Source organism: Mus caroli, chromosome 7 (assembly GCF_900094665.2).
Source record: "Mus caroli chromosome 7, CAROLI_EIJ_v1.1, whole genome shotgun sequence".
NCBI classification, from domain to species: Eukaryota; Metazoa; Chordata; class Mammalia; order Rodentia; family Muridae; genus Mus; species Mus caroli.
In genome coordinates, this window is record NC_034576.1 from 140,991,645 (window position 1) to 141,012,103 (window position 20,459).

The 20,459-nt window shown below is 45.7% G+C and overlaps 1 protein-coding gene and 1 pseudogene across 1 annotated transcript; one reads left to right on the forward strand and one right to left on the reverse strand.

The window, feature by feature from the left end:
• Nucleotides 1-801: 801 nt before the first annotated feature.
• Nucleotides 802-19,616, reverse strand: Bnip3 (BCL2 interacting protein 3). The gene is made up of 6 exons (XM_021168797.2): nucleotides 19,480-19,616; nucleotides 8,595-8,742; nucleotides 7,890-7,971; nucleotides 4,563-4,669; nucleotides 4,333-4,482; nucleotides 802-1,763 (listed from the first exon to the last, which is right to left on the reverse strand). Exons 1-6 carry the CDS (start codon nucleotides 19,508-19,510, stop codon nucleotides 1,718-1,720), a joined length of 564 nt encoding a protein of 187 aa, XP_021024456.1. The 5' UTR covers nucleotides 19,511-19,616; the 3' UTR covers nucleotides 802-1,717.
• On the forward strand, nucleotides 9,561-10,551 carry LOC110297338 (annotated as a pseudogene).
• Nucleotides 19,617-20,459: the final 843 nt, after the last annotated feature.

The following is a 20,459-nucleotide window of genomic DNA, read 5'->3' on the forward strand; positions in this document are numbered from 1 at the left end:
CTCGAACTCAGAAATCCGCCTGCCTTTGCCTCCCTAGTGCTGGGATTAAAGGTGTGCGCCACCATGCCCGGCCTGAAAAGAGTCTTTAATCTTCCCTCTGGAATTTCACAAGCCAGGCCTCCATCTCCTGCACTGTTCTCATCATTATCTTCCAAGCTCCTTCACAACATCCCACAGAGCTCTTAGCATCGATCGAATAGATCTTGTAGCCCAAAGTTCCAAAGTCCTTCCACAGTCCTCCCCAAAACATGGTCAGGCTGTCACAGGAATACCCCACTCCTCGTACCAATTGTCTTAGGGTTTCTATTCCTGCACAAATATCATGACCAAGAAACAAGTTGGGGAGGAAAGGGTTTATTCAGCTTACACTTCCAAATTGCTGTTCATCACTAAAGTCCGGACTGGAACTCAAGCAGGTCAGGAAGCAGGAACTGATGCAGAGGCCATGGACGGATGTTCATTACTGGCTTGCTTCCCCTGGCTTGCTCAGCCTGCTCTCTTATAGAATCCAAGACTACCAGCCCAGAGATGGTACCACCCACAAGGGGCCTTTCCCCTTGATCACTAATTAAGAAAATGCCTTGCAGCTGAATCTTATGGAGGCATTTTCTCAACTGAAGCTCCTTTCCCTGTGATAACTCCAGCTGTGTCAAGTTAACATAAAACTAGCCAGTACAGCGATCTAATTTCTTACAAAAATATTTTACTGAAGCAAGAAAACACCTGTTACATCCTGTAGGATCTTGCTCCAAATGAAAAGGATGTAGGCTATGTCTAGTAATTATGTAAATATAAACAAAAGACTGTTAAAATGTCACTTTTATTTTATCACACCTGAGTTAAGTGTGGGACAGTGAAACAAATACAACAGGATATATACAGCATGTCAAGGAGGCAGGCTTTAAAACCATGCTTATAGAAAAGAGAAGACTGGGAGGACGCCCGATTTAAGAAGCTTTGGATACTGATTAATGGATATGCAAATATAGTATTCTCCAATGGATTTGGCAAAGATTTTGTTTTTCATTTCCAGTCTTTTAAAGTAGACAGCTGATTTCAGAGCACATAAAATTTAAATACAAACAGTAGAATTCAGCAGAGTGATAAAGGTGCCTGCAACAAAACTGACCACCCAAGGTAATGGTGGACAGCAAGGCTAGAATCCTCATCCTGCGAAGCAGGAAGAGGGGGAACTGCAAAGTGGGGTTTGTGGGTAACCTTAGCTTCTACTTGCTACTTAATTCACAAAGTTAGAGGCCTTTACAGATAACCCACACCCTTTAATTTTCTGCTATGTATTAGTATTATAAGGCCACAATATTCCTTTGGGAAAAACCCTTTAATGATTTTAATATCACTTACTTGTTCTTTTGAAGTGTAAAGTGTCTTAACTGGATTATGATTACAGATCAATTTTAAATACACCATTGCTCCTATATTAAAATTATTTATACTATATATATCTAATATTCAAAGAAATTTACTAGTAAGTGCTACAATAGGCATCAGTCTGACATGCTTATTAATTGATCCCATAGGTATAATTATAGGTCATGACAAGAGTCTATTCTGTCTCACTAATCAGGAACACCGCATTTACAGAACAAATAAACACACATAGTGCAAACACCCAAGGGCCATGCTAGCTCTTCAATTAGCTGTCACAGCTCAGACATGAATCCTCACTGTGTGAGCAGACGTCAGATCCAAATCGTCATCAGAAGGTGCTGGTGGAGGTTGTCAGGCGCCTTCCAATGTAGATCCTAGACAGAAAAGGGATGGCAGCCAATCAGGTCTCACAGTTCTCAGGTGACTTTACAAAGCTCAAAGGGCCAGGCCACCATGGTTACAGCTTTTGGAAGGGAACTGGCCACCTTATACTTGATAAAGTATGACTGTAATCTTCTCTTTTTTGTGATTTTTATTTTATCTTTATGTGCATTGGTGTTGTGCCTCCATGTATGTCTGTGTGGGGGTATCAGACCCTCTTGGACTGGAGTTACACAGTTATAAGCTGTCGTGTGGGTGCTGGGGATTAAACCCAAGTCCTCCAGAAAAGCAAGCAGTGCTCCTAACCACTGAGCCATCTTTCCAGCCCAACTATCTACCATCCTTAACAAGTGTTCTTAGTCATCTAATGTGTATTTCATATTGGTCTAATTTTTCTTACTTAAAATTTAAATTCAGTTGTTTCAAATATTCTAATAAAACTTACTAATATATTAACAACAGAAGTTGAAACTCAATTACGGAGTACCTGTCTACCATGTACAAGGTCCCAGGTTCAAATATCAGTTCAAACCAAATCCACATTCTATCACCATACAGCTGTGCATTCCCTTCTTTGTTGTCAAATGAGCCACACAGCTGCAGGCAGGCTGGCTTCATATCCAGGTTAGTTCATTACCTCTAACCTCAAAGCCCAACCAAGGAATAAGTAATGAAGCCTCCCTTTTCTGCACTCAGTAAGGTGGGAACTGACGATCTCTAGGAAAGAAGACAGGAAAGAATTCTACCTGGCCAGGCCTGTGTGGACTGGGAAGAAATAAGACTGGGCAGTGAGCTATCTGGACTAAAGAGGGTAGCATTCATGAAAGAATGGAAGTTGCCAAGAGATCTTGGATGGGATGGCATCAAGTTCTGAGCCTGGGAAGGATGAAGGACAGAGACGGTAGATAGGCCTATATCCAGCAAGGATTCCTTGAAGGGAAAACTCAGCTTGTACTGAACACAGGTTCCTCGGCCCTGTCCACAGGTTTCCCTTTGCTGTTCTGTTCTGTTTTGAGTTTTGAGACCAGGTCTCCACACGTAACCCTGGCTGGCCTGTAATTCAGAGATTTCCCCTGCCTATGCTTCCCAACGGCCACTGAACCCTGTTGCTTGCTAGTTCTGAGAAAAGGGTTCCAAACCAGGCAGTGGTGGTGCACGCCTTTAATCCCAGCACTCGGGAGGCAGAGGCAGGCGGATTTCTGAGTTCGAGGCCAGCCTGGTCTACAAAGAGTTCCAGGACAGCCAGGGCTATACAGAGAAACCCTGTCTCAAAAAACCAAAAGAAAGAGAGAGAGAGAGAGAGAGAGAGAGAGAGAGAGAGAGAGAGAGAGAGAGAGANAGANANAGAAANAGANANAGAGAGAGAGAGAGAGAGAGAGAGAGAGAGAGAGAGAGAGAGAGAGAGAGAGAGAGAGAGAGAAAGAAAGAGAAAAAGAGAAAGAGAGAGAAAGAGAGAAAGAGAAAGAGAGAGAGAAAGAGAGAGAGAGAAAAGAGAGAGAGAAAGAGAGAAAGAAAGAAAAAGAGAGAGAGAGAGAGAGAGAGAGAAAAGGGTTCCGGGTGATGGGGATGTGCCTGTCCATGAGACCAAGTGCCAGGAGAGAGGTGGTACAGGCAGGTAGGGCTGCAGCCCAGTAAGCTAAGAGGGGCATCCAGCACCCAGGCAGCTATTTCGTTTCATTTCTACAGGCTGCTCTATAGGGACACTGAGGGTCTGCAGTGCAGGAAGTTAAAGGCAGGGAAGACTGGGATGTACCTATGAGACCCACAACATCCCAAGAAATTAAACATGAAACAGACTGGGCATCAGCCACATGAACAGCTTTTGGGGAAAAGAATATACAGACTACAGAGCCTTCTGCCCCAAACATACCCCCAACTAACACAGACCAGAAGCCTACAGTGGCATCCCAGCCATTCCAATAGACTGCAGGCACCCAACACTGTCTTCATATAGAGGGTGAGCTTACCCCAGCATGGACGGAGGGTATGGATAGGCTTAAAGAAGAGTAAGGGTGGGGGATTTAGCTCAGCTGGTAGAGTGAGTGACCATAAGATTATGTATCCCTGGGTGGGCAGCATCTGTAATCTCAGCACTCGGGAGGTAGACACAGGAAGATCTGAAACTCAATCTCATCCCTGTGAGGCCAGCACAGAATATAAGAGTCCTAGTCTCTAGTGTCCCTTTGACGACCTGTTCTTTAGCACTAGTCCCATCTAAAGAATCCATAGCTGTACTCCCTGGTCTGTTTCAGTCTAAACTAGATACAAAAGCAGAAACCTAAAGGCCTTAATTATTCCATTACTGCCAAGAGGCAAGATCATCCACCCACTGTAGAGGTGGCACAGAGGCCCGGCATGAGAACCACACGCAAGGCATGGTGGATAAAGGCACCTTCCACTGCATGGGATTTTTACTTGACTTGGGAATAAGTTTGTGAAAATGCACCAGCCTAAAATCATCTCTCTCTCCATAAACAATGTAGAAATAAATTGCTGGGGCCTAGACTCACCAAGGACTGCCCTGTCAGAGGGTGTCCACACTCTCATAGGAACATCACTTACCCCAAGCCAATGGCCAGCAGATGAGACAGTAACAGAGATGGAAGGAAAACCTTCAGAAAGTCTGCTGAGAAAATTCCCCCTTTCTTCATAACGCTTGTGTTTCTCATGCTGAGAGTAGCTGTGCGCTTCGGGTGTTTAAAAAGGAACTCCCTAAGGTAGAAAGAAACTGCCAATCAGTGCCCCCTTGTCAAAGGAAAAACCTTGACTAAGAAGAGTGAAAACGGGCTTACTTGGGGGGAATATTTTCTGGCCGACTTGACCAATCCCATATCCAATCTGAGTTTTTCTTCAAGATACTTTCAACTTCTCTTCTTCTCTCAATATAATCTTCCTCAGACTAAGGAAAAGTAAATATTAAATAAAGTAGGTGAGCTTTCCACAGTCACACTAAGGACAAAGTCAGTAAGCTCATCAGAGGACCCCACCTGACATGGTATGAACTATCCCACAACTTTAAATGCATTACAAATTATGATAACATTTAGGTGGTAATGTCCCTTCAGAGATATTCTTTTAATATCTCAAACTAAAATATGATAACCACTGATATTCTCTTAGCTGATGTTCCGTTACATGGGTAATGGAAACACGAATCTGTACGTATAAACACATTTAACAAAATGCAACAGAAACACTGCACAATTACAATCCTCATTTGTACACCGGGTCACATGACCCTAGCAGCTGATATTTATAGCTACCTCCTCTACTACCTATTCTGTATATATTTCCTCCACTTTCAGCGAGCACTGAGGGCAGTGACCCATACCTTCATTCCTGAAAGGTCTGTGCACTTTGTCATCCTACCTAGATTAGATTGTTTGGAGTTTCCCACTATCTTTAATCACAGGACATGGCAGCACCAAGAGACACCCTAAAGGATCTCCTGGAGCCAGACAGACATAATCTTTCTTACCTCCACTGTGGAGAAGCAATCCAATTTCCCCTTGGTAATCTGGATCAATCACCCTCCTAAAACTGGCATTCCTTTCTTAGCCTGTTCATTTAAGGGCATCCGAAACTCAGCTTCCAGTCCAATGGAATGGTTGTTTTGACACCTGGCATAAATTCCCCCACCCCACAACACACACACACACAACACCCCTAGGCAAGTAGAAAAAGGTCATAGGAACAGAATGCAAATAAATCCCTAGTGGGTCACTAGGGGTGATCGTTGTAACTATTCCTTTTTCTACCTTTCGATTCTTGAACCCATGGATCCTGGTTATCAGAGAAACTATGCCATATATTGGATGCTGAATTAAAAAGTATACCATTGCCGGGCAGTGGTTGTGCACACCTTTAATCCCAGCACTCAGGAGGCAGAGGCAGGTGGATTTCTAAGTTTGAGGCCAGCCTGGTCTACAGAGTGAGTTCCAGGACAGCCAGAGCTACACAGAGAAACCCTGTCTCAAAAAACAAAACAAACAAACAAACAAAAAATATACTATTGTTAGGGATCCATGGGTTGAAGGAGTAGAAACCATGGGCATTTGGCCATGTAACTTGCTTGTGCCTTTGGGACCTACTTGAACCTGATCAGATATGTAGATAGCCCTTTCACTTGATAGTGGATTGTTGCTGTACACAGTCACTTGGTGGGCCAGATAACACCCCGTTCATGATAGGCAGCTCGGGTCACATGGTAACTTGGTGGCCCATTGTCAAATGTTCAGTTTCCACTAAGGCCCAATCCCAGACCTCATTTGAAGGGATCTTAATCATCTATCTCTTCTACAAAATAGTACACTGATTCCCTATATTGACGGCATTATGCTGGCTGGATGAAGTGACAAGTGGGTAGTAACTAACTACATTGGACTTGTAACACAAATGTGCACAGAGAATAGAAATAATTCAAGGGCTTTCTACCTCAGTGAAGTGTAAGTCTGGTGGTATGAGGCATTTGAGATATTCCTTCTAAGATGAAACTGCACCAAGAAAGAACACAATGTTTAGCAGGCCTATTAGAATTCCGGAAATGGCACATTTTCTCTTGGGTATATGATTAACCCAGCCCAACTTTGAATGGAGGCTGCAGCAGAAGGCTCTTCAACAGATCCAGGCTGCTCTACGGCTTGGACAATAAATATGATCCAGAAGACCAATGGTACGGTACTTGAGGTATCAGTGCCCAGTAGGGATGCTGTTGGAGCCCTTGATGGGTCCCTATAGATAAATCACAGAATGGCCCCCATAGACTTAGAGGTTTCTATGCTTAGTCACCTAGGAATGCCACTACTTGGGAGGGATTAGGAGGTGTGGCCTTGTTGGAGGAAGTGTCTCACTGGCTGTATGGGTTAAGAGGTTTCAAAAGCCCAAACCAAGCTCTTCCTCTTCCTGCTGCCTACAAATCCAGACTTAGAACTTTCAGTGACTTCCCCAGTACCATGTGTCTGCCATGTTTCCTACCATGATGAGAATGGACTAAACCTCTGAAACTATAAACAAGTTTCAAGTAAATATTTTCTTTAAGAGTTACTATGGTCATGGTGTCTCTTCACAGCAATAGAACACTGACTAAGACAGGCTCTGATCTCACAACAATGCTAAAGGTGCTCTTTAGTTTCTACTGAGTTAATATTAGAAAAGTGAGCTCATGGACTGGGGTATAGCTCAGTTTACAGAATGCTTGCCCAGAATCCTGGGCTCTAGCCCCACACTACTACATAAGCCAGGCATAGTTGTACATATTTGTAACCACCTTAGCACTAGGCAAAGTAGATTCCTCAATTAATTAATATCTACAAGATATTTTTTAATGAGCTGTCTGGGGCTGGTGAGATGGCCCAGGGGTTAGAGTACTTGCTGCTCTTTCAGAGAACCCAAATTAGTTCCCATAATCCAGACCTGTTGGCGGACTGCTGCCCATAATTCTAATTCCAGGGGATCCAGTGCCTTTGGCTTCTGGACACCAAGACTCATGTGCACATAGCATACAGACAGACAGACACACAATTTAAATTTTTAGAAATTCTATTAAGGGAAAGTGGTGGATGGGACGATGGCTCAGTAAATAAAATGCTTGCTGCACAAGCATTAGGACCCTCAGTTCATTAGGACCCCCAATACCAGTGGACAAGTTGGCGCACATCATTAATCACAGCACTCAGGGGACAGAGAAAGGCAGGAGGCTGTCTGTGAGTTTAAGACCAGCCTAGTCTATATAGCAAGTTCCAGGCTAGACAGAGTGAATAGGGAAAAAAAAAACAAAAAAATGGGGTTTAAAATGCCTCCATACATATGGCATCATTCTCTCAAACAAACACACACATAAACATAAATAAAAACTTGAAAAACCACAGATCCAACACTCATGTAAAATGCCAGGCACAGTGAGTGGTGAGTTCCATAACCCCAGGCCTGGAGCAGAGGCAGGAGGATCACTGGAGCTCACTAGCCAGCTGATCTACACACAATGGTAAGCTCCATGTTCAATGAGATACCCTTCCTCAAAAACTAAGAGAACAAAGACTCGCGTATGCTGCAAGTCTAGGAGTCAGTTACCGGACTCATGATGTGCTGAATCTTATAGCATGTTCCTATCTATGGCTTACCAGAGTGCTGTTTTTCTCGCCAAAGCTGTGGGTGTCTATTTCAGCTCTGTTGGTATCTTGTGGTGTCTGGGAGCGAGGTGGGCTTGATTAAGAAACGGATAAAACGGAGCAGCATGTCAATTGTGTCATAAGAAGCATAAATTCCAAGGGGCTCTTACCTCATTAAGGGGGTAGTAGAGGACTCTCCAAAGCATGTCTCTTCCCTTTTGCCTATCACCAGACCAGTGCCAAACAATTCCTCAGTCTTTTGAGCTGATCACATAGGAGCCAGCTAGACAGTTCCCTAGGGAAGCGCCCCCCCCCCCCACCCGCTCCTGCAGGATCGGTCGTCGTATAACCCTTGCAAGCATCTGACCTTTGACCACTGACTGACTCTCAGCCACACACCTTGGATTTGCTCCCTAGTAGTGCTGCCTAGGAACAGAAGCCAGCTGGGGACATGAACAAAACTGCTCAGACTTGGTGTTCACAGTCAACAGCTTCCAAAAGGGGGCAGACTTGGTTATTTGTCTCTAGGTTTAATATAGTCCCTCTAGACTTGAGCCCCAGATCACTTCCTCTCAGCAGACTCCAGAGTTCCTTGTATAATGGAGTTACTCCCAAATGTGGCCTCAGACCTGGCAACCCACCCACAAACACATGCACAATTGTGATTATCCATCTACTAGGAACATCAACACTGTAAGAGATACCCATAAAACATACCTGTCACAGTGAGAACTCTTGGAGCTACTTCGTCCAGATTCATGCTGGGCATCCAACAGTATTTTTTCCATGTCACCATTATAAATAGAGACAGAGGCTGGAACGCTGCTCCCATTGCCATTGCTGAAGTGCAGTTCTACCCAGGAACCTGAGAACAAAAAGGGCAGTTAGCAATCTGTCCACTCGTGGGGCTTGATGACTTAATCCCAGCACTCTGGGTTCAAGGCTAGTCAGGACCACACAATAAGTACTTGTTCCAATCAATCACTCAATGAATAAACAAACAGAGATATAGACAGACAGACAGACAGACCTGCCCATTCACATTCCCAGGAAATACCAAACACATGCATTTCTGGTCCTCTGACCTCTCTTAGGTTCCTAGACTGAAAACACTGTACTCTACGTCTTGCCATTCCTTTATTCCATGCAGGTATTCTACAAATGTGTGATTTACCAGAGGCCAAGATGGGGATCCTGTTTAAGCTGGCATAAAAATGGAAGCCCAGCCCCTGCCTCGGCCTCCTGGGTGCAGGGCTTACAGTCATGGGCTAATATGCCTAGCTAAAGGCTCAAACTCAAGCTATTCCCACATTTAGATCACATGGCCCTGGGGTTCTGTAAAGTTCACATTTCTGCTCACTGCTCTGCATTTATACCAGAAGACAGATTAGCACGTTTTGAAAACAGAACAGTTAATTTCTGGTTATATTTCATTCTCTAAAGGGATCTACCTTTCTTTTTGTTTTGTTTTTGTTTTTCGAGACAGGGTTTCTCTGTCAGCCCTGACTGTCCTGGAACTCACTCTGTAGACCAGGCTGGCCTCAAACTCAGAAATCCGCCTGCCTCTGCCTCCCAAATGCTGGGATTAAAGGCATGCGCCACCACGCCGGGCTAGGGATCTACCTTTCAAGTACTCACACAGATCTTTACACTATAGAAGTACAGCATTAACACACATTAAAAATGAACTCTCTGCTGAGCCCCCTGCAGACCCTTTTAAAATGGCAGCCAGAGGCCCGATCACGATCGGGCGTGTTGGGTTTGCTGCTGTGCAGGCTTGCAAGCCTCAGGCTGTCCAGACCTTACAAGCATGGCTCCAAGAGGCCCATCATACTGCAAAAATGTTATAGAAATATGGCAAAGTTGGGAAATACTACATTGCTGGCATCCTATGTGAAGTATATAGAGTCTACAGATGCCCATGAGGCTCGATCTTAGTGATGCAGAGTATGAAGACCTTTTAGAATCACCTCTTTCCTGGAGGTGCTAACCTAACACATTCAGGTTATTCCTGAGTGGCCAAAATATTTTACAGCAAGGCTATAGAGAGTTATGATAATGGAGACTATTTTCCTGTATAGGGAACACGCCTTGAATTTGAGGAGCTTTCTGTCCTGGTTAGCAGAGAGAACGTACTAACGTGTACAAACACTAAGTCAGAGAAATTGCCCTTGAACTTCACTGCAGGTACAAGACAGAGCAGAATGTTCCAGAATTTTCCAGCTGAGTTATTGAATTCATTAGCACTGGAAAATCTGACTGCGGGCTCAGTGGTTAAGAGTACCGACTGCTCTTCCGAAGGTCCTGAGTTCAAATCCCAGCAACCAGAAAAAAAAAGAAAAGAAAATCTGACTGCAAATTTTCACAAACAGAGTCTCTCTGAAGAACTTTACAATACAGATGGCAATGCTGAGTTCATTTCAGCCATGGAAGGATTTAAGTATCCAGTGTATGCTGTCCAGTGGCTTCCTGAGGAAGCGCCGTTAGAGTGGCAGAAGCTGCATGCTATTTCTCACGCACCAAATGCTAGGAAGACTTCATTCTACTCTGCAGACTGTTTTTTTTCTGAAGCTCGGGAAAGCAGTCACCACTTTGAGAACAAGCTTGAGGAGACTGAACCCTTACCTACCAGTTCTGTCTAGTTTACACTGGAAATATTTCTTCATTTCAGCCATCTTTTTTTTAAGGATTTATTTATTATGTGTAAGTACACTGTAGCTGTCTTCAGACACACCAGAAGATGGCGTCAGATCTCATTACGGATGGTTGTGAGCCACCATGTGGTTGCTGGGATCTGAACTCAGGACCTTCAGAAGAGCAGTCAGTGCTCTTACCGGCCGAGCCATCTCGCCAGCCCCATTAATCTTACACGTTTGACTGAAAATCTTCAATCTGGTAACAGAGCAACTCTTCGTACGTAATTCTGTCACTGAATTGCTAACACTGCTCAGGGCGGTATGAGAAAGCCACACAGATGCCTTTGCTGTGTGCCTGGTTCTGATTCATGGCTTGATACATGATTATTTTTATCAGATTTGATAACCTGACAGTGAGAAAGATTAAAAATATCATGGTGTTTTTCATGAAAATTCCTTCTATGTCTGAAGATTCTAAGATATAAAAAATATTTAAAAATGAACTCTCGGGGTACACTTTGGTTCTCCAACACCACAATAATAAATGAACTCTCGGTACTGTTCCATCTGTGGCTTGCTTTCAGTTTGGTCGGCTGAATGCATCTACTAAGATAGTTAAGGGCTGGTGCTATAGATCACTGGAAGTATGCTTGCCTTATAAAATCATAAGGCTCTAGGTTCAAGCCCCAATACTGCCAAATGTTTGTGTGTATACATGTGTATTTTTCAGCAGGGCATGGTAGTACACACCCATAATCCCAGTTATTTAGGAGGCTGAGGCAGGAGGACTACCAAACTGGAGATCAGTTTGTGCTAACTTGTAATAGTTGATTTGAGTTCTCTCTTTCCATCATTTGGGCCCTGGGGATTGAACTCAGGTTGCCAGGCTTGGCAGCAAGCCCCTCCCATCTCACTGGCCCCTGGTGCTTTCTTTGGCAGAGTAAGAGTGTGTATTGGGGGGAGGGGGGGGGCGGAGAGATGGCTCAGAGGTTAAGAGCACTGACTGCTCTCTTCCAGAGGTCCTGAGTTCAAATCCCAGCAACCCCATGGTGGCTCACAACCATCCGTAACAAGATCTGACGCCCTCTTCTGGAGTGTCTGAAGACAGCTACAGTGTACTTACATATAATAAATAAATAATTAAAAAAAAAAAAGTGTGTATGGGCCTCATTCTGGGCCCAAGATTACTTCTCTATTTTGACTCACAGGCCCATTTGCCTGTAGAAAATCCTTTTGAGCTAACCTGTTCTACACATCAAATTGAAGGGCAGCCAGGACTACAAAGAGAATCCCTAACAAAAAAAAAATGAAATAACTGGTTGTACACAGAACAGAAAGAGGGAGAAGACAACCACAAATGACTGGAAAAAATGTATGTGCTGGAGAAGCTGAAGAAACAAATCTTGTGGCCACTATAACTTTACTAAATACAATAATAATTACTGAGTTGTTCTGTGTTCCAGGTAACGTGGTACCATTTGATGATGCAGCTAACGAAGAAATGGAACCACTCCTGATCAAGTCACTGGGAGTTGGGGACAGAGCTCAGAAGTAGAGCTTGTAAGAGGCCCTAGTTCCGATCTCCAGTACCAAAGGGGAGGGAAAAGGCAAAAGGATTGCTTCAAGTTCAAGGCCAGCTTGGGCTACATTGAGACTCTGTCTATAAACTACCTCACACAGAGATCCAAAAAAGGAAAAAGGAGCTGTGCATGGTGGTACACACCTATAATCCAGTAGAGGTGGGAGTTCTTTTGACAGGGTTTCTCTGTGTAGCCCTGGCTGTCCTGGCACTCACTTTGTAGACCAGGCTGGCCTCGAACTCAGAAATCCGCCTGCCTCTGCCTCCCAAGTGCTGGGATTAAAGGCGTGCGCCACCACGCCCAGCTGAGGTGGGAGTTCTTAAAGAGTTCAGGGCCAGCCAGGAGTGGTGGCGCACGCCTTTAATCCCAGCTCTTGGGAGGGAGAGGCAGGCGGATTTCTGAGTTCAAGGCCAGCCTGGTCTACAAAGTGAGTTCCAGGACAGCCAGGGTGATACAGAGAAACCCTGTCTCCAAAAACCAAGGATGGGGTGGGGGTGGGGGGCATGGGGTGAAAGAGTTCAGGGCCATCTCCAGTTCAAGGGAGCCTGTGAGCGCCCTGTGCTATGTGTGATGAAGCTTAATGCTACCCATATCTTTTCTGGGGTCTTACATAAACAGTTTGAGGTCATGTTTTCTTCTTCCCAGGACCTCGTCCTGATGCCAAATGTAGAGTTTTTCCCTACACTAACTACCAATTTTCCAAAATCAACCAGGGGAGTCCAAGAATTCAATATTCCCACACCACCTCCTAAGATTCTTACCAAATCCCATAAATTCAAGGCTGAAACCCTCAAGGATGCTGCACACCACACACCAGCCCCAAGCAGAGCACACAGACTATCCACACTTCTGCTCCATTACAAACTTAAACACAAGAAAGAAAAGCTCAAGTCTCTGCAGCCTCCTCCGATTTAATGCTTTGCTGGAGTTGAGAACTCAAGAAAACATGTTGCTTAAGTTTCTAATACAGTTCAGAAGCAACCACATGGAAGCACACACCAAGGGCAGAGAATACCACCTTCCTGTTGCCAACCTCAAAACCCCGTAAACATTCTGGTCAAAGCTGGCTATGGTGACATTTTCTTATATTTTTAATAGCCTAACCTCCAACTCCCTCCTCTCCCTGGTACCCTAAGTTTCTACCCTCTGACAACTTATTAGTTACCAAACTCTAGCCTGAGGCTATTCTGGGTCTCAAATAATTCATCTCATTCTTGAGGGCTCCTTATAAAGTTGACCTGAGTAACAGGGTAAAACTCCTAGCTAAGAGATTTGATTTGTTTCATCTATACATACACACACCCCATCAGTCCTAGCTCTTGGGAGTACCAGGATGAGACACTGTAGTGTATAAAGTAAGATATATCTCAATAAATAAATAACTAAATCAATCAATCAGACACTCGGGAAATCCCACAACTTTGAGAGCTTGTATAAGGAACTAAGTCACAGATAGATGTGTGTGTACTTATTGCACAAGGGGCAACCAAAAATGAAGGGAACCTATTATCTGTTCTGATCTGCACTGCTGTAACAGTAAGCCACGGGCTGGGTGATTTATAAAGAAGTATTTCTCGCACTTGTGGAAGCTGACAAACCCAAACTCTATGCTGTCTGTAAGGAAGCCAGTTCCCTTCATCAGACGCTTCACCTGGGCTCCTCACAGTGCAGCAGGGCCCCGGCTCTGCTTTTCTCATACGGGCAGCATTCGTATCATAGCAGTACTCTCAAAAACCGTCAGGGAATCCTGGCACTGGTGGCGCACACTCGGGAGGCAGAGGTACACAGAACTCTGATTCTGAGGCCAGCCTAATCTACAGAGTAAGTTCCAGGAAAAGCTACCCAGAGAAACCCTGTCTCTGGGGGAGTAGAGGGCACAGATCTGTAGCAAATATCTGCGAAAGGCCCCAGCGCCTTAGAGGCGGGGAAACAATCCCATTTGGAATAATCTGGTGCAAAAACCTTGAGTCCAAACGCTCCAGGAATGATTTACTAGGGAACAAGATTTATCATTAACCTGTGTCTGGACAGGAACTGTAAGTCCTAGAAAACGGAGAAGACTGTTCATTTACATACATCCTGCAGTCATTCATCAGAAGCAAGAAAGGTGGGAATGTGAACTTACAACCCTAATAGAACATTTAGAAGTTGAAGGCAAGTTTAAGGCCAGCCTGGGCTACATGACTGTGACCTTGTCTCAAAAAAAATAAATTTAGCCGGGCAGTGGTGGCGCACGCCTTTAATCCCAGCACTGGGGAGGCAGAGGCAGGTGGATTTCTGATGAGTTTGAGGCCAGTCTGGTCTACAGAGTTGAGTTCCAGGACAGCCAGGGCTATACAGAGAAACCCTGTCTCGAAAAACCACCAAATAAAAAAATAAATAAATAATAAAAATATAAATAAATAAATAAATAAGTTGTTTTTAAAGAAAAAGAACAAAGAAACTTAACGTCAAGGAACCTCCTCAGTCAGCACACAATTAATTTCACGTAATTTAATACATTTAGGCCTCAAGACAGCAAGCAGTGCTGCTGGCCCCCAAAGCCCCCATTTGTTTTCCAGTCCACTTGCCCACTTCTGAGTTACACCAACAAGATACACATCAAGTCCTATATACATCTTCTGAGTGCAGAATGGCTAGGCACTGAACTCAGGTCCCCTAGGAAGCAGAATGCGCTCTTACGTGTACAAGTGTTTTCCCTGCAATATGTCTGTGTACCACGTCCGTGGTGCCCATGTTAGACAGAAGAGTGTATTAGATCCCAAGAACTTACAGTCGTAAACAAGTGTTCTTGACTGCTGAGCCATCTCTCTAATCCTTCCTTTGGTTTTGGAGACAGAATCTCACTCCATAAGCCAGGTTGGCCATTGTGCTAGTTGACTGTGTCAACTTAACACAACTTAGAAACAACTGAGAAGAGAGGGCTTTCTGGAGTAGTTGATTTGAACTTTCAAAAACTGGCTCTCTCCTTCTACCATGTGGGTTTCTAGGGACCAGACTCAGATCAACATGTCTGGCAGCAAGAACCTTTGCCCGCTTAGCTATCCTGCCAAGCCTATTGGAAGTGCGTCTTACTGAGGAATTATTTAGGTAAGGCTGGCCTATGGGTTTATCCATAGGAGCACGATCTTGATTGTTAATTGATATAGGAAGACCCAGCCCCGTGTAGGCAGTACCATTCCCTAGTCATTTGTGGAATGACTGTTTTGGACCTGTGGGTCCTAAACAGTTTAAAAGTCAGATACTGCTAAACAGAAAACCAATGAGCAGGCCACATGGGTGTACTCAATTCTCCCTGCTCTTGACTGTGGGTGTGATGTACTAACTTCCCTGAGTTGGTCCTCAACTTTCTCCCAGTGAAGACATGTAAGCCAAATTAGCCCTTCCTCTCATAAACTGTTTTTGGTCAGAAGTGAAACTTCTGTTTCTACACCCTCAGCCCCCAAAGGATCCCAACTTGGATGGCTGTTCTACTGAGCCATCTCTCCAGCCCAAAAAAAGGTTATCTTTACCTCAGTCAGACTCTGGAGTACAGAGATTAGAGGATTGCTCTACCATCCTGCTTTCCAAACTGCTTTTCTCACCATCTAGAGCACTAGAATGACAGACTTGCGCCAGCCCACCATTTATGTGATTCCATAAACCTCAGCCGTAAATAAGCATGCTATTCAAACACCCTAATGACCCGCGCTACACCCTCAGCCCCCAAAGGATCCCAACTTGGATGGCTGTTCTACTGAGCCATCTCTCCAGCCCAAAAAAAGGTTATCTTTACCTCAGTCAGACTCTGGAGTACAGAGATTAGAGGATTGCTCTACCATCCTGCTTTCCAAACTGCTTACAGAATGACAACCCTGGGAGTGAGTCCCTTCTCTGTATTATCCTCTATATCCCAAGGCAAACTTGTAGACTGTCAATGCCTAACAATAACTATACCCAAAAGAGCCCCATGCAGAGAAACACAGGGTCCCTAGTCTCATGTCCACGTCTCAATCATGGCTATGGAAGGAGAATCACCTTCATTGTTTTTCCCATAGTTTTCCAGAAGCTGAGGCCAACTTGAAAACAGAGTTAGAGGTTCAAGCAAATATGCTGATAAGCTCAAGCAGGGACAGCATCCAGCAAGAGCTAACTAGGCAGTCCTCAGAAAGGAGCAGGCACCCACACAACCTCCACACAGGAACATAATGCCACAGGAGAATGATGCTATAGCATTCCCAGAAAGCCAAGCAAGGGGGCACCAAGTCTGGGGGAAGCACTGCCCCAAACCACACAGGACTTCTCCAGAAGCGGCCATTGCTGTCTCCACACCTAAACAGCCCCCTTGGGTTAACTTAGGAAGTTGGCAAATGGTTCCAAACTGAATCTGCCTAGTACATAACCTAGACTACTGGCTTCCTTTTCAGTCACATACACAAATGTGCATTTTAGTGAAAGTGTCTCATGCAGGCTGGTGTTAAACTCCTGATCTTCCTGCCTCCATCTCCCAAACACTAGGATCACAGGCTTGCATCATCTGTGTACCTACTGGATTCTAAGGCTAGTGAACTTATCTCTCTGCCTATTGCTAGGCTGTGCCTGTCTAATACGTCCTGAGTCAGGTGGCTCCAGGTATCCCTCTGGTGCTGAGCAGTCAGTCTGTGCCATGTCCTTAACTGAAGTAGCCATCCTTAGTTCCACTTAACCTCTGGATCTCACTGGGACTATTTACAGAGGTTCGGCTAGAGCCAAGGAGAAACCCCTTCAGTGTATCCATGTTTTCTCTTCATGCAAGTCTGTCCTTGATAGTTTGCCTATAACCAACAGAACCACTCATCAGAACCAGTTGCAGACAGGGCAGCTAGCTAAGTGAAGACTTATTAAATCTATACAGTGGGCCTTTCAGGAAAGGGCAGCAACCAAGGTACAGAAATATCACAATACTTATCTCTCCTCCAGCATGCCAGAAGTCATACAGAGAAGAAAGCCAGCCCTGCTCCTAAACACCTTTCAATAAGATGGAGCAGAGGTAAAAAGGGAACAGAACCAATCAGTGTTGTGGGTGACGCCTTCAGGAACGCTGGTCCCGGAGGTTGCTATGGGGAATATTTGCTGTCCCACCTACCAACAAGGCTTCCACAGCTCTCAGCCTCAGAAGTAAACACGAAGCGGCAAACAGAGGAGCTGCCTCAGCTCTGACTCCAAGCTGGGATTCACATTTCATAGGGCAGCTGAGACACCCCATGTGACTAAGTGACCCCTCCTACCCTGAGCTAGACAGTGAGCCAGTGCTGAGCTGCACGTACACCCCAAACAATGGCCCAAATCCTTAGCCTGAGTTTCCACACCGTAACCATCTTTTTATAGAATAAGTAAAAGAGAAAAACACAAAACCTTAACCCTTGAAACGTCTAATGACAACCCCCTTCGGCCAATGACTCAGCAGTCTGGCGTGCATGTCAGCTGAGTGTACGTTAACTGAGACCTCTCAGGAATACTCAGAAACTTCCCTAGATGAAACCTTAACAGCATACAGTGTCAGAAATCAAATTTCAACTAGCTACGAAAGTGACTGTACAGAAAACATCACTTGATCTCTTAAGAGAAAAGACAAAAAAAACTTCTCAGTCAATCAAAAAATTCCAACTGTTTGACGTTTGACATTAGGGAGTAAAACCTGAATTACAAGTTTTTTTGTTTTTTTTTAATGTGGCTGTAGTTTGAAAATACAGATTCTGTAATGTGTTAGGCTGATTAAATTCTGCCTACTAAAATCTCGTTTAGGGTAATAAATGCAGCTAACTCAGTGTCTCTTAATGCAAGCTTTTTAAAAACTCTTTTAACACAACACTGCTCTGAGTTACCCTATTCCAGCACTCCAGGACACAGAATCTCTGGACAGCATAGTCTACACAAGTTCTAGGACAGCCAGAGCTATACTGAAAAACCACGTCTTCACACTAAAGTGGGTACTGTGGCCCACACCTTTAATCCCAGCACTAGGGAGGTGGAGGCAGGCAGACCTCTGGGAGTTCACGGAGAGTGAGACCCTGCCTCAGGGGGGAAAGAAAAAGTTGACACTAAAGCATTCATTTTAAAGGTTTGGAAAGCCTCTCACGTTTACTGACATGTGTTTTACTTGGTGAACTCTTGCTTCAGAGAATACAAAGGTCAACAGGATCCTCCTCCAGTCTCAGGGACTGAGGATTAAGACTCAACTCAGACCCACCAGGTAGCTCTCAGAAATGTACAATGGCACATAACACCCAGGGTGGCCTTGCAAAACTAGCAGCTGTCTGCACAGTGCTAACAGTCTGTAAAGGCTGGTGCTGGGAGAGCCTTTTTGTTATTTGTGAGACAGGGTCTGGCTACAGAGCCCCTAACTAGCCTGGTACTACTGTGTAGTCCAGGCTAACCTGGAATTTGTCAAGACTCAACTTCACCCACCCCATGATGGGATTTTAGGTGTGTCACCACACCCAGCCTCACTTCCATTTTAACCTACAATCACTTCACTGCTTGCAGTGAGCCTACTGAACTAAATTATAAGCACTTTACCCTCCTTTTGAGTTGTTGTAGCTCTCTTCCACACTACCTCCAGCCCTACCCCCTTTTTCTCTTTGTAGACTTGGCTGTCCTGAAATTCACTCTGTAGACCAGGTTGGCCTCGAATTTACAGAAATCCCCCTGCCTCTGACTCCTGATTGCTGGGATAAAAGGCTTGTGCCACCACTGTGCGGCTATCCCATCTCTTAACTCTAAAACCTGACAGAGGTCTGAAGTCCTGTATCCTCCTCTTCCATCAGGAAGTGGTAACAAAGCAAGCCAGGGGTAAAGATTGGGGGAGAGGGGGACACGGCGACAAAGCCTGTTAATTCCAAATTCCAGCTACTCTAGAGGCTGAACCAGGAGGATCACAAGTTCAAGGCCAGTATGTCTTAAAGCAATAAAATGAAAACTGGTAGTGTTGCTCAGGAAATGAGCACTTACCCAGCACGTTCAGATCTGGTTCTGTCCCCAGTACCAAGTAGGAAAAGTGAGAGGCACTACAGTCATAAATACTAATGACTTCAATCAAAGCACTGAAAATTCAACCTGCAACCTCTAACTCACTTAAGCAACTCTGAGCAAGGGGAAGCCAAGGGCCTGAAATCTGAGCTACTCGGGAAGCTGAGGAAGGAGGATCGCAGAGTTCGAGGCTCTCCTGACCTACAGAGTCTGAAAACACAGTGTGAAGAACAGAGCAGGAAAGAAAGACCCGGCCTGCCTGTGAAGGTACTGTCTGTAAGATGCACCGAGGCTCACCACCCAGCCCTGGCTGCACCGAACTGCATCGCGGCCTCCACTCACCGCACCCCAGCCCGCGACCCTACCTCCTCCGCGGCCCCTCTCGGCCCACTGCCTCACCCTGCAGGTTCTCCTCCCCGCTCTGCGACATGGTGGCTCGGCAAAGGAGCCCGAGCCCAACTGCGACAGGCCTGGGAGGCGGTCACCGAGAGGTAGCAGGGGCTGCCTGCGCCGCTCAGTTCTGAGGCCAGGCGACACTGGACTGAGGGACAAGGGGCGGGGCGGGGCGGGACGCACGCGGCGGCGGAGCCCATTGGCTGGGGGGCGGGGCCTGCAGGTGGGGGAGGAACGCGGGGGAGCGTGTGGCACGTGCGGCGCGTGCGCCGGCATGGGCGGGGCCTGAGGCGGGAGTGCGCGGGAGGGCGGCTGTTTTTTAAGGTCTAATGCAGAAGTGGACCCGGGGCTGTGCCTGAGGCTGGAGTAGCTGGGACCTAGGCGGGTAGGGAAGAGGCTGGGGGCGGGGCTCGAGGTCTGAGCCTTGGGACTCCGAGGTGCGCGCATTGCAGAGGCCAAGGGGCGGGTCTTGAAGCCAGGCTGGAGGTGGGCAGACGTGGGCGGGCTCCGAGATAGGCGTGGCATGAGGACGTGCGGCCAGGTTTTTGGGCGTCTGGCCTTGGGTGCTGAGTTTGCCACCTCCTGCTCGCGGTTGACCCATAGTGCCCCAATCTCCTCCGGAACCTGCGAGCGCCAGCAACGGGAGCACACATGGTCTCGCTGTCTCTATGCACGCTTACAGATAGTTTTTTTTAGGTTGCATCTTTAAGAAAAATGCAGTCCGGGAGTGCTTATGTATAACTCTAGTCCCAGCTCTGGTTCGTGGCCAGGCTGGGCTGCACGGTATGAAGCTGTTTACAACAAAGCAAAACAAAAAATTTGCCAGTATTCTACTGCAGCATCAATGGCGAGTTGGGGAGTGCTGTAGTATGCTGCATGCGAGAAAGGACGGCATTTTTGGACAGGAACGGTTGGAGAGACCTTTGGAGGTCCAGTTTTGAGGATTCTGCATCCTCCCTGTAACCTACCCAGTAGCTCCTCTGTTC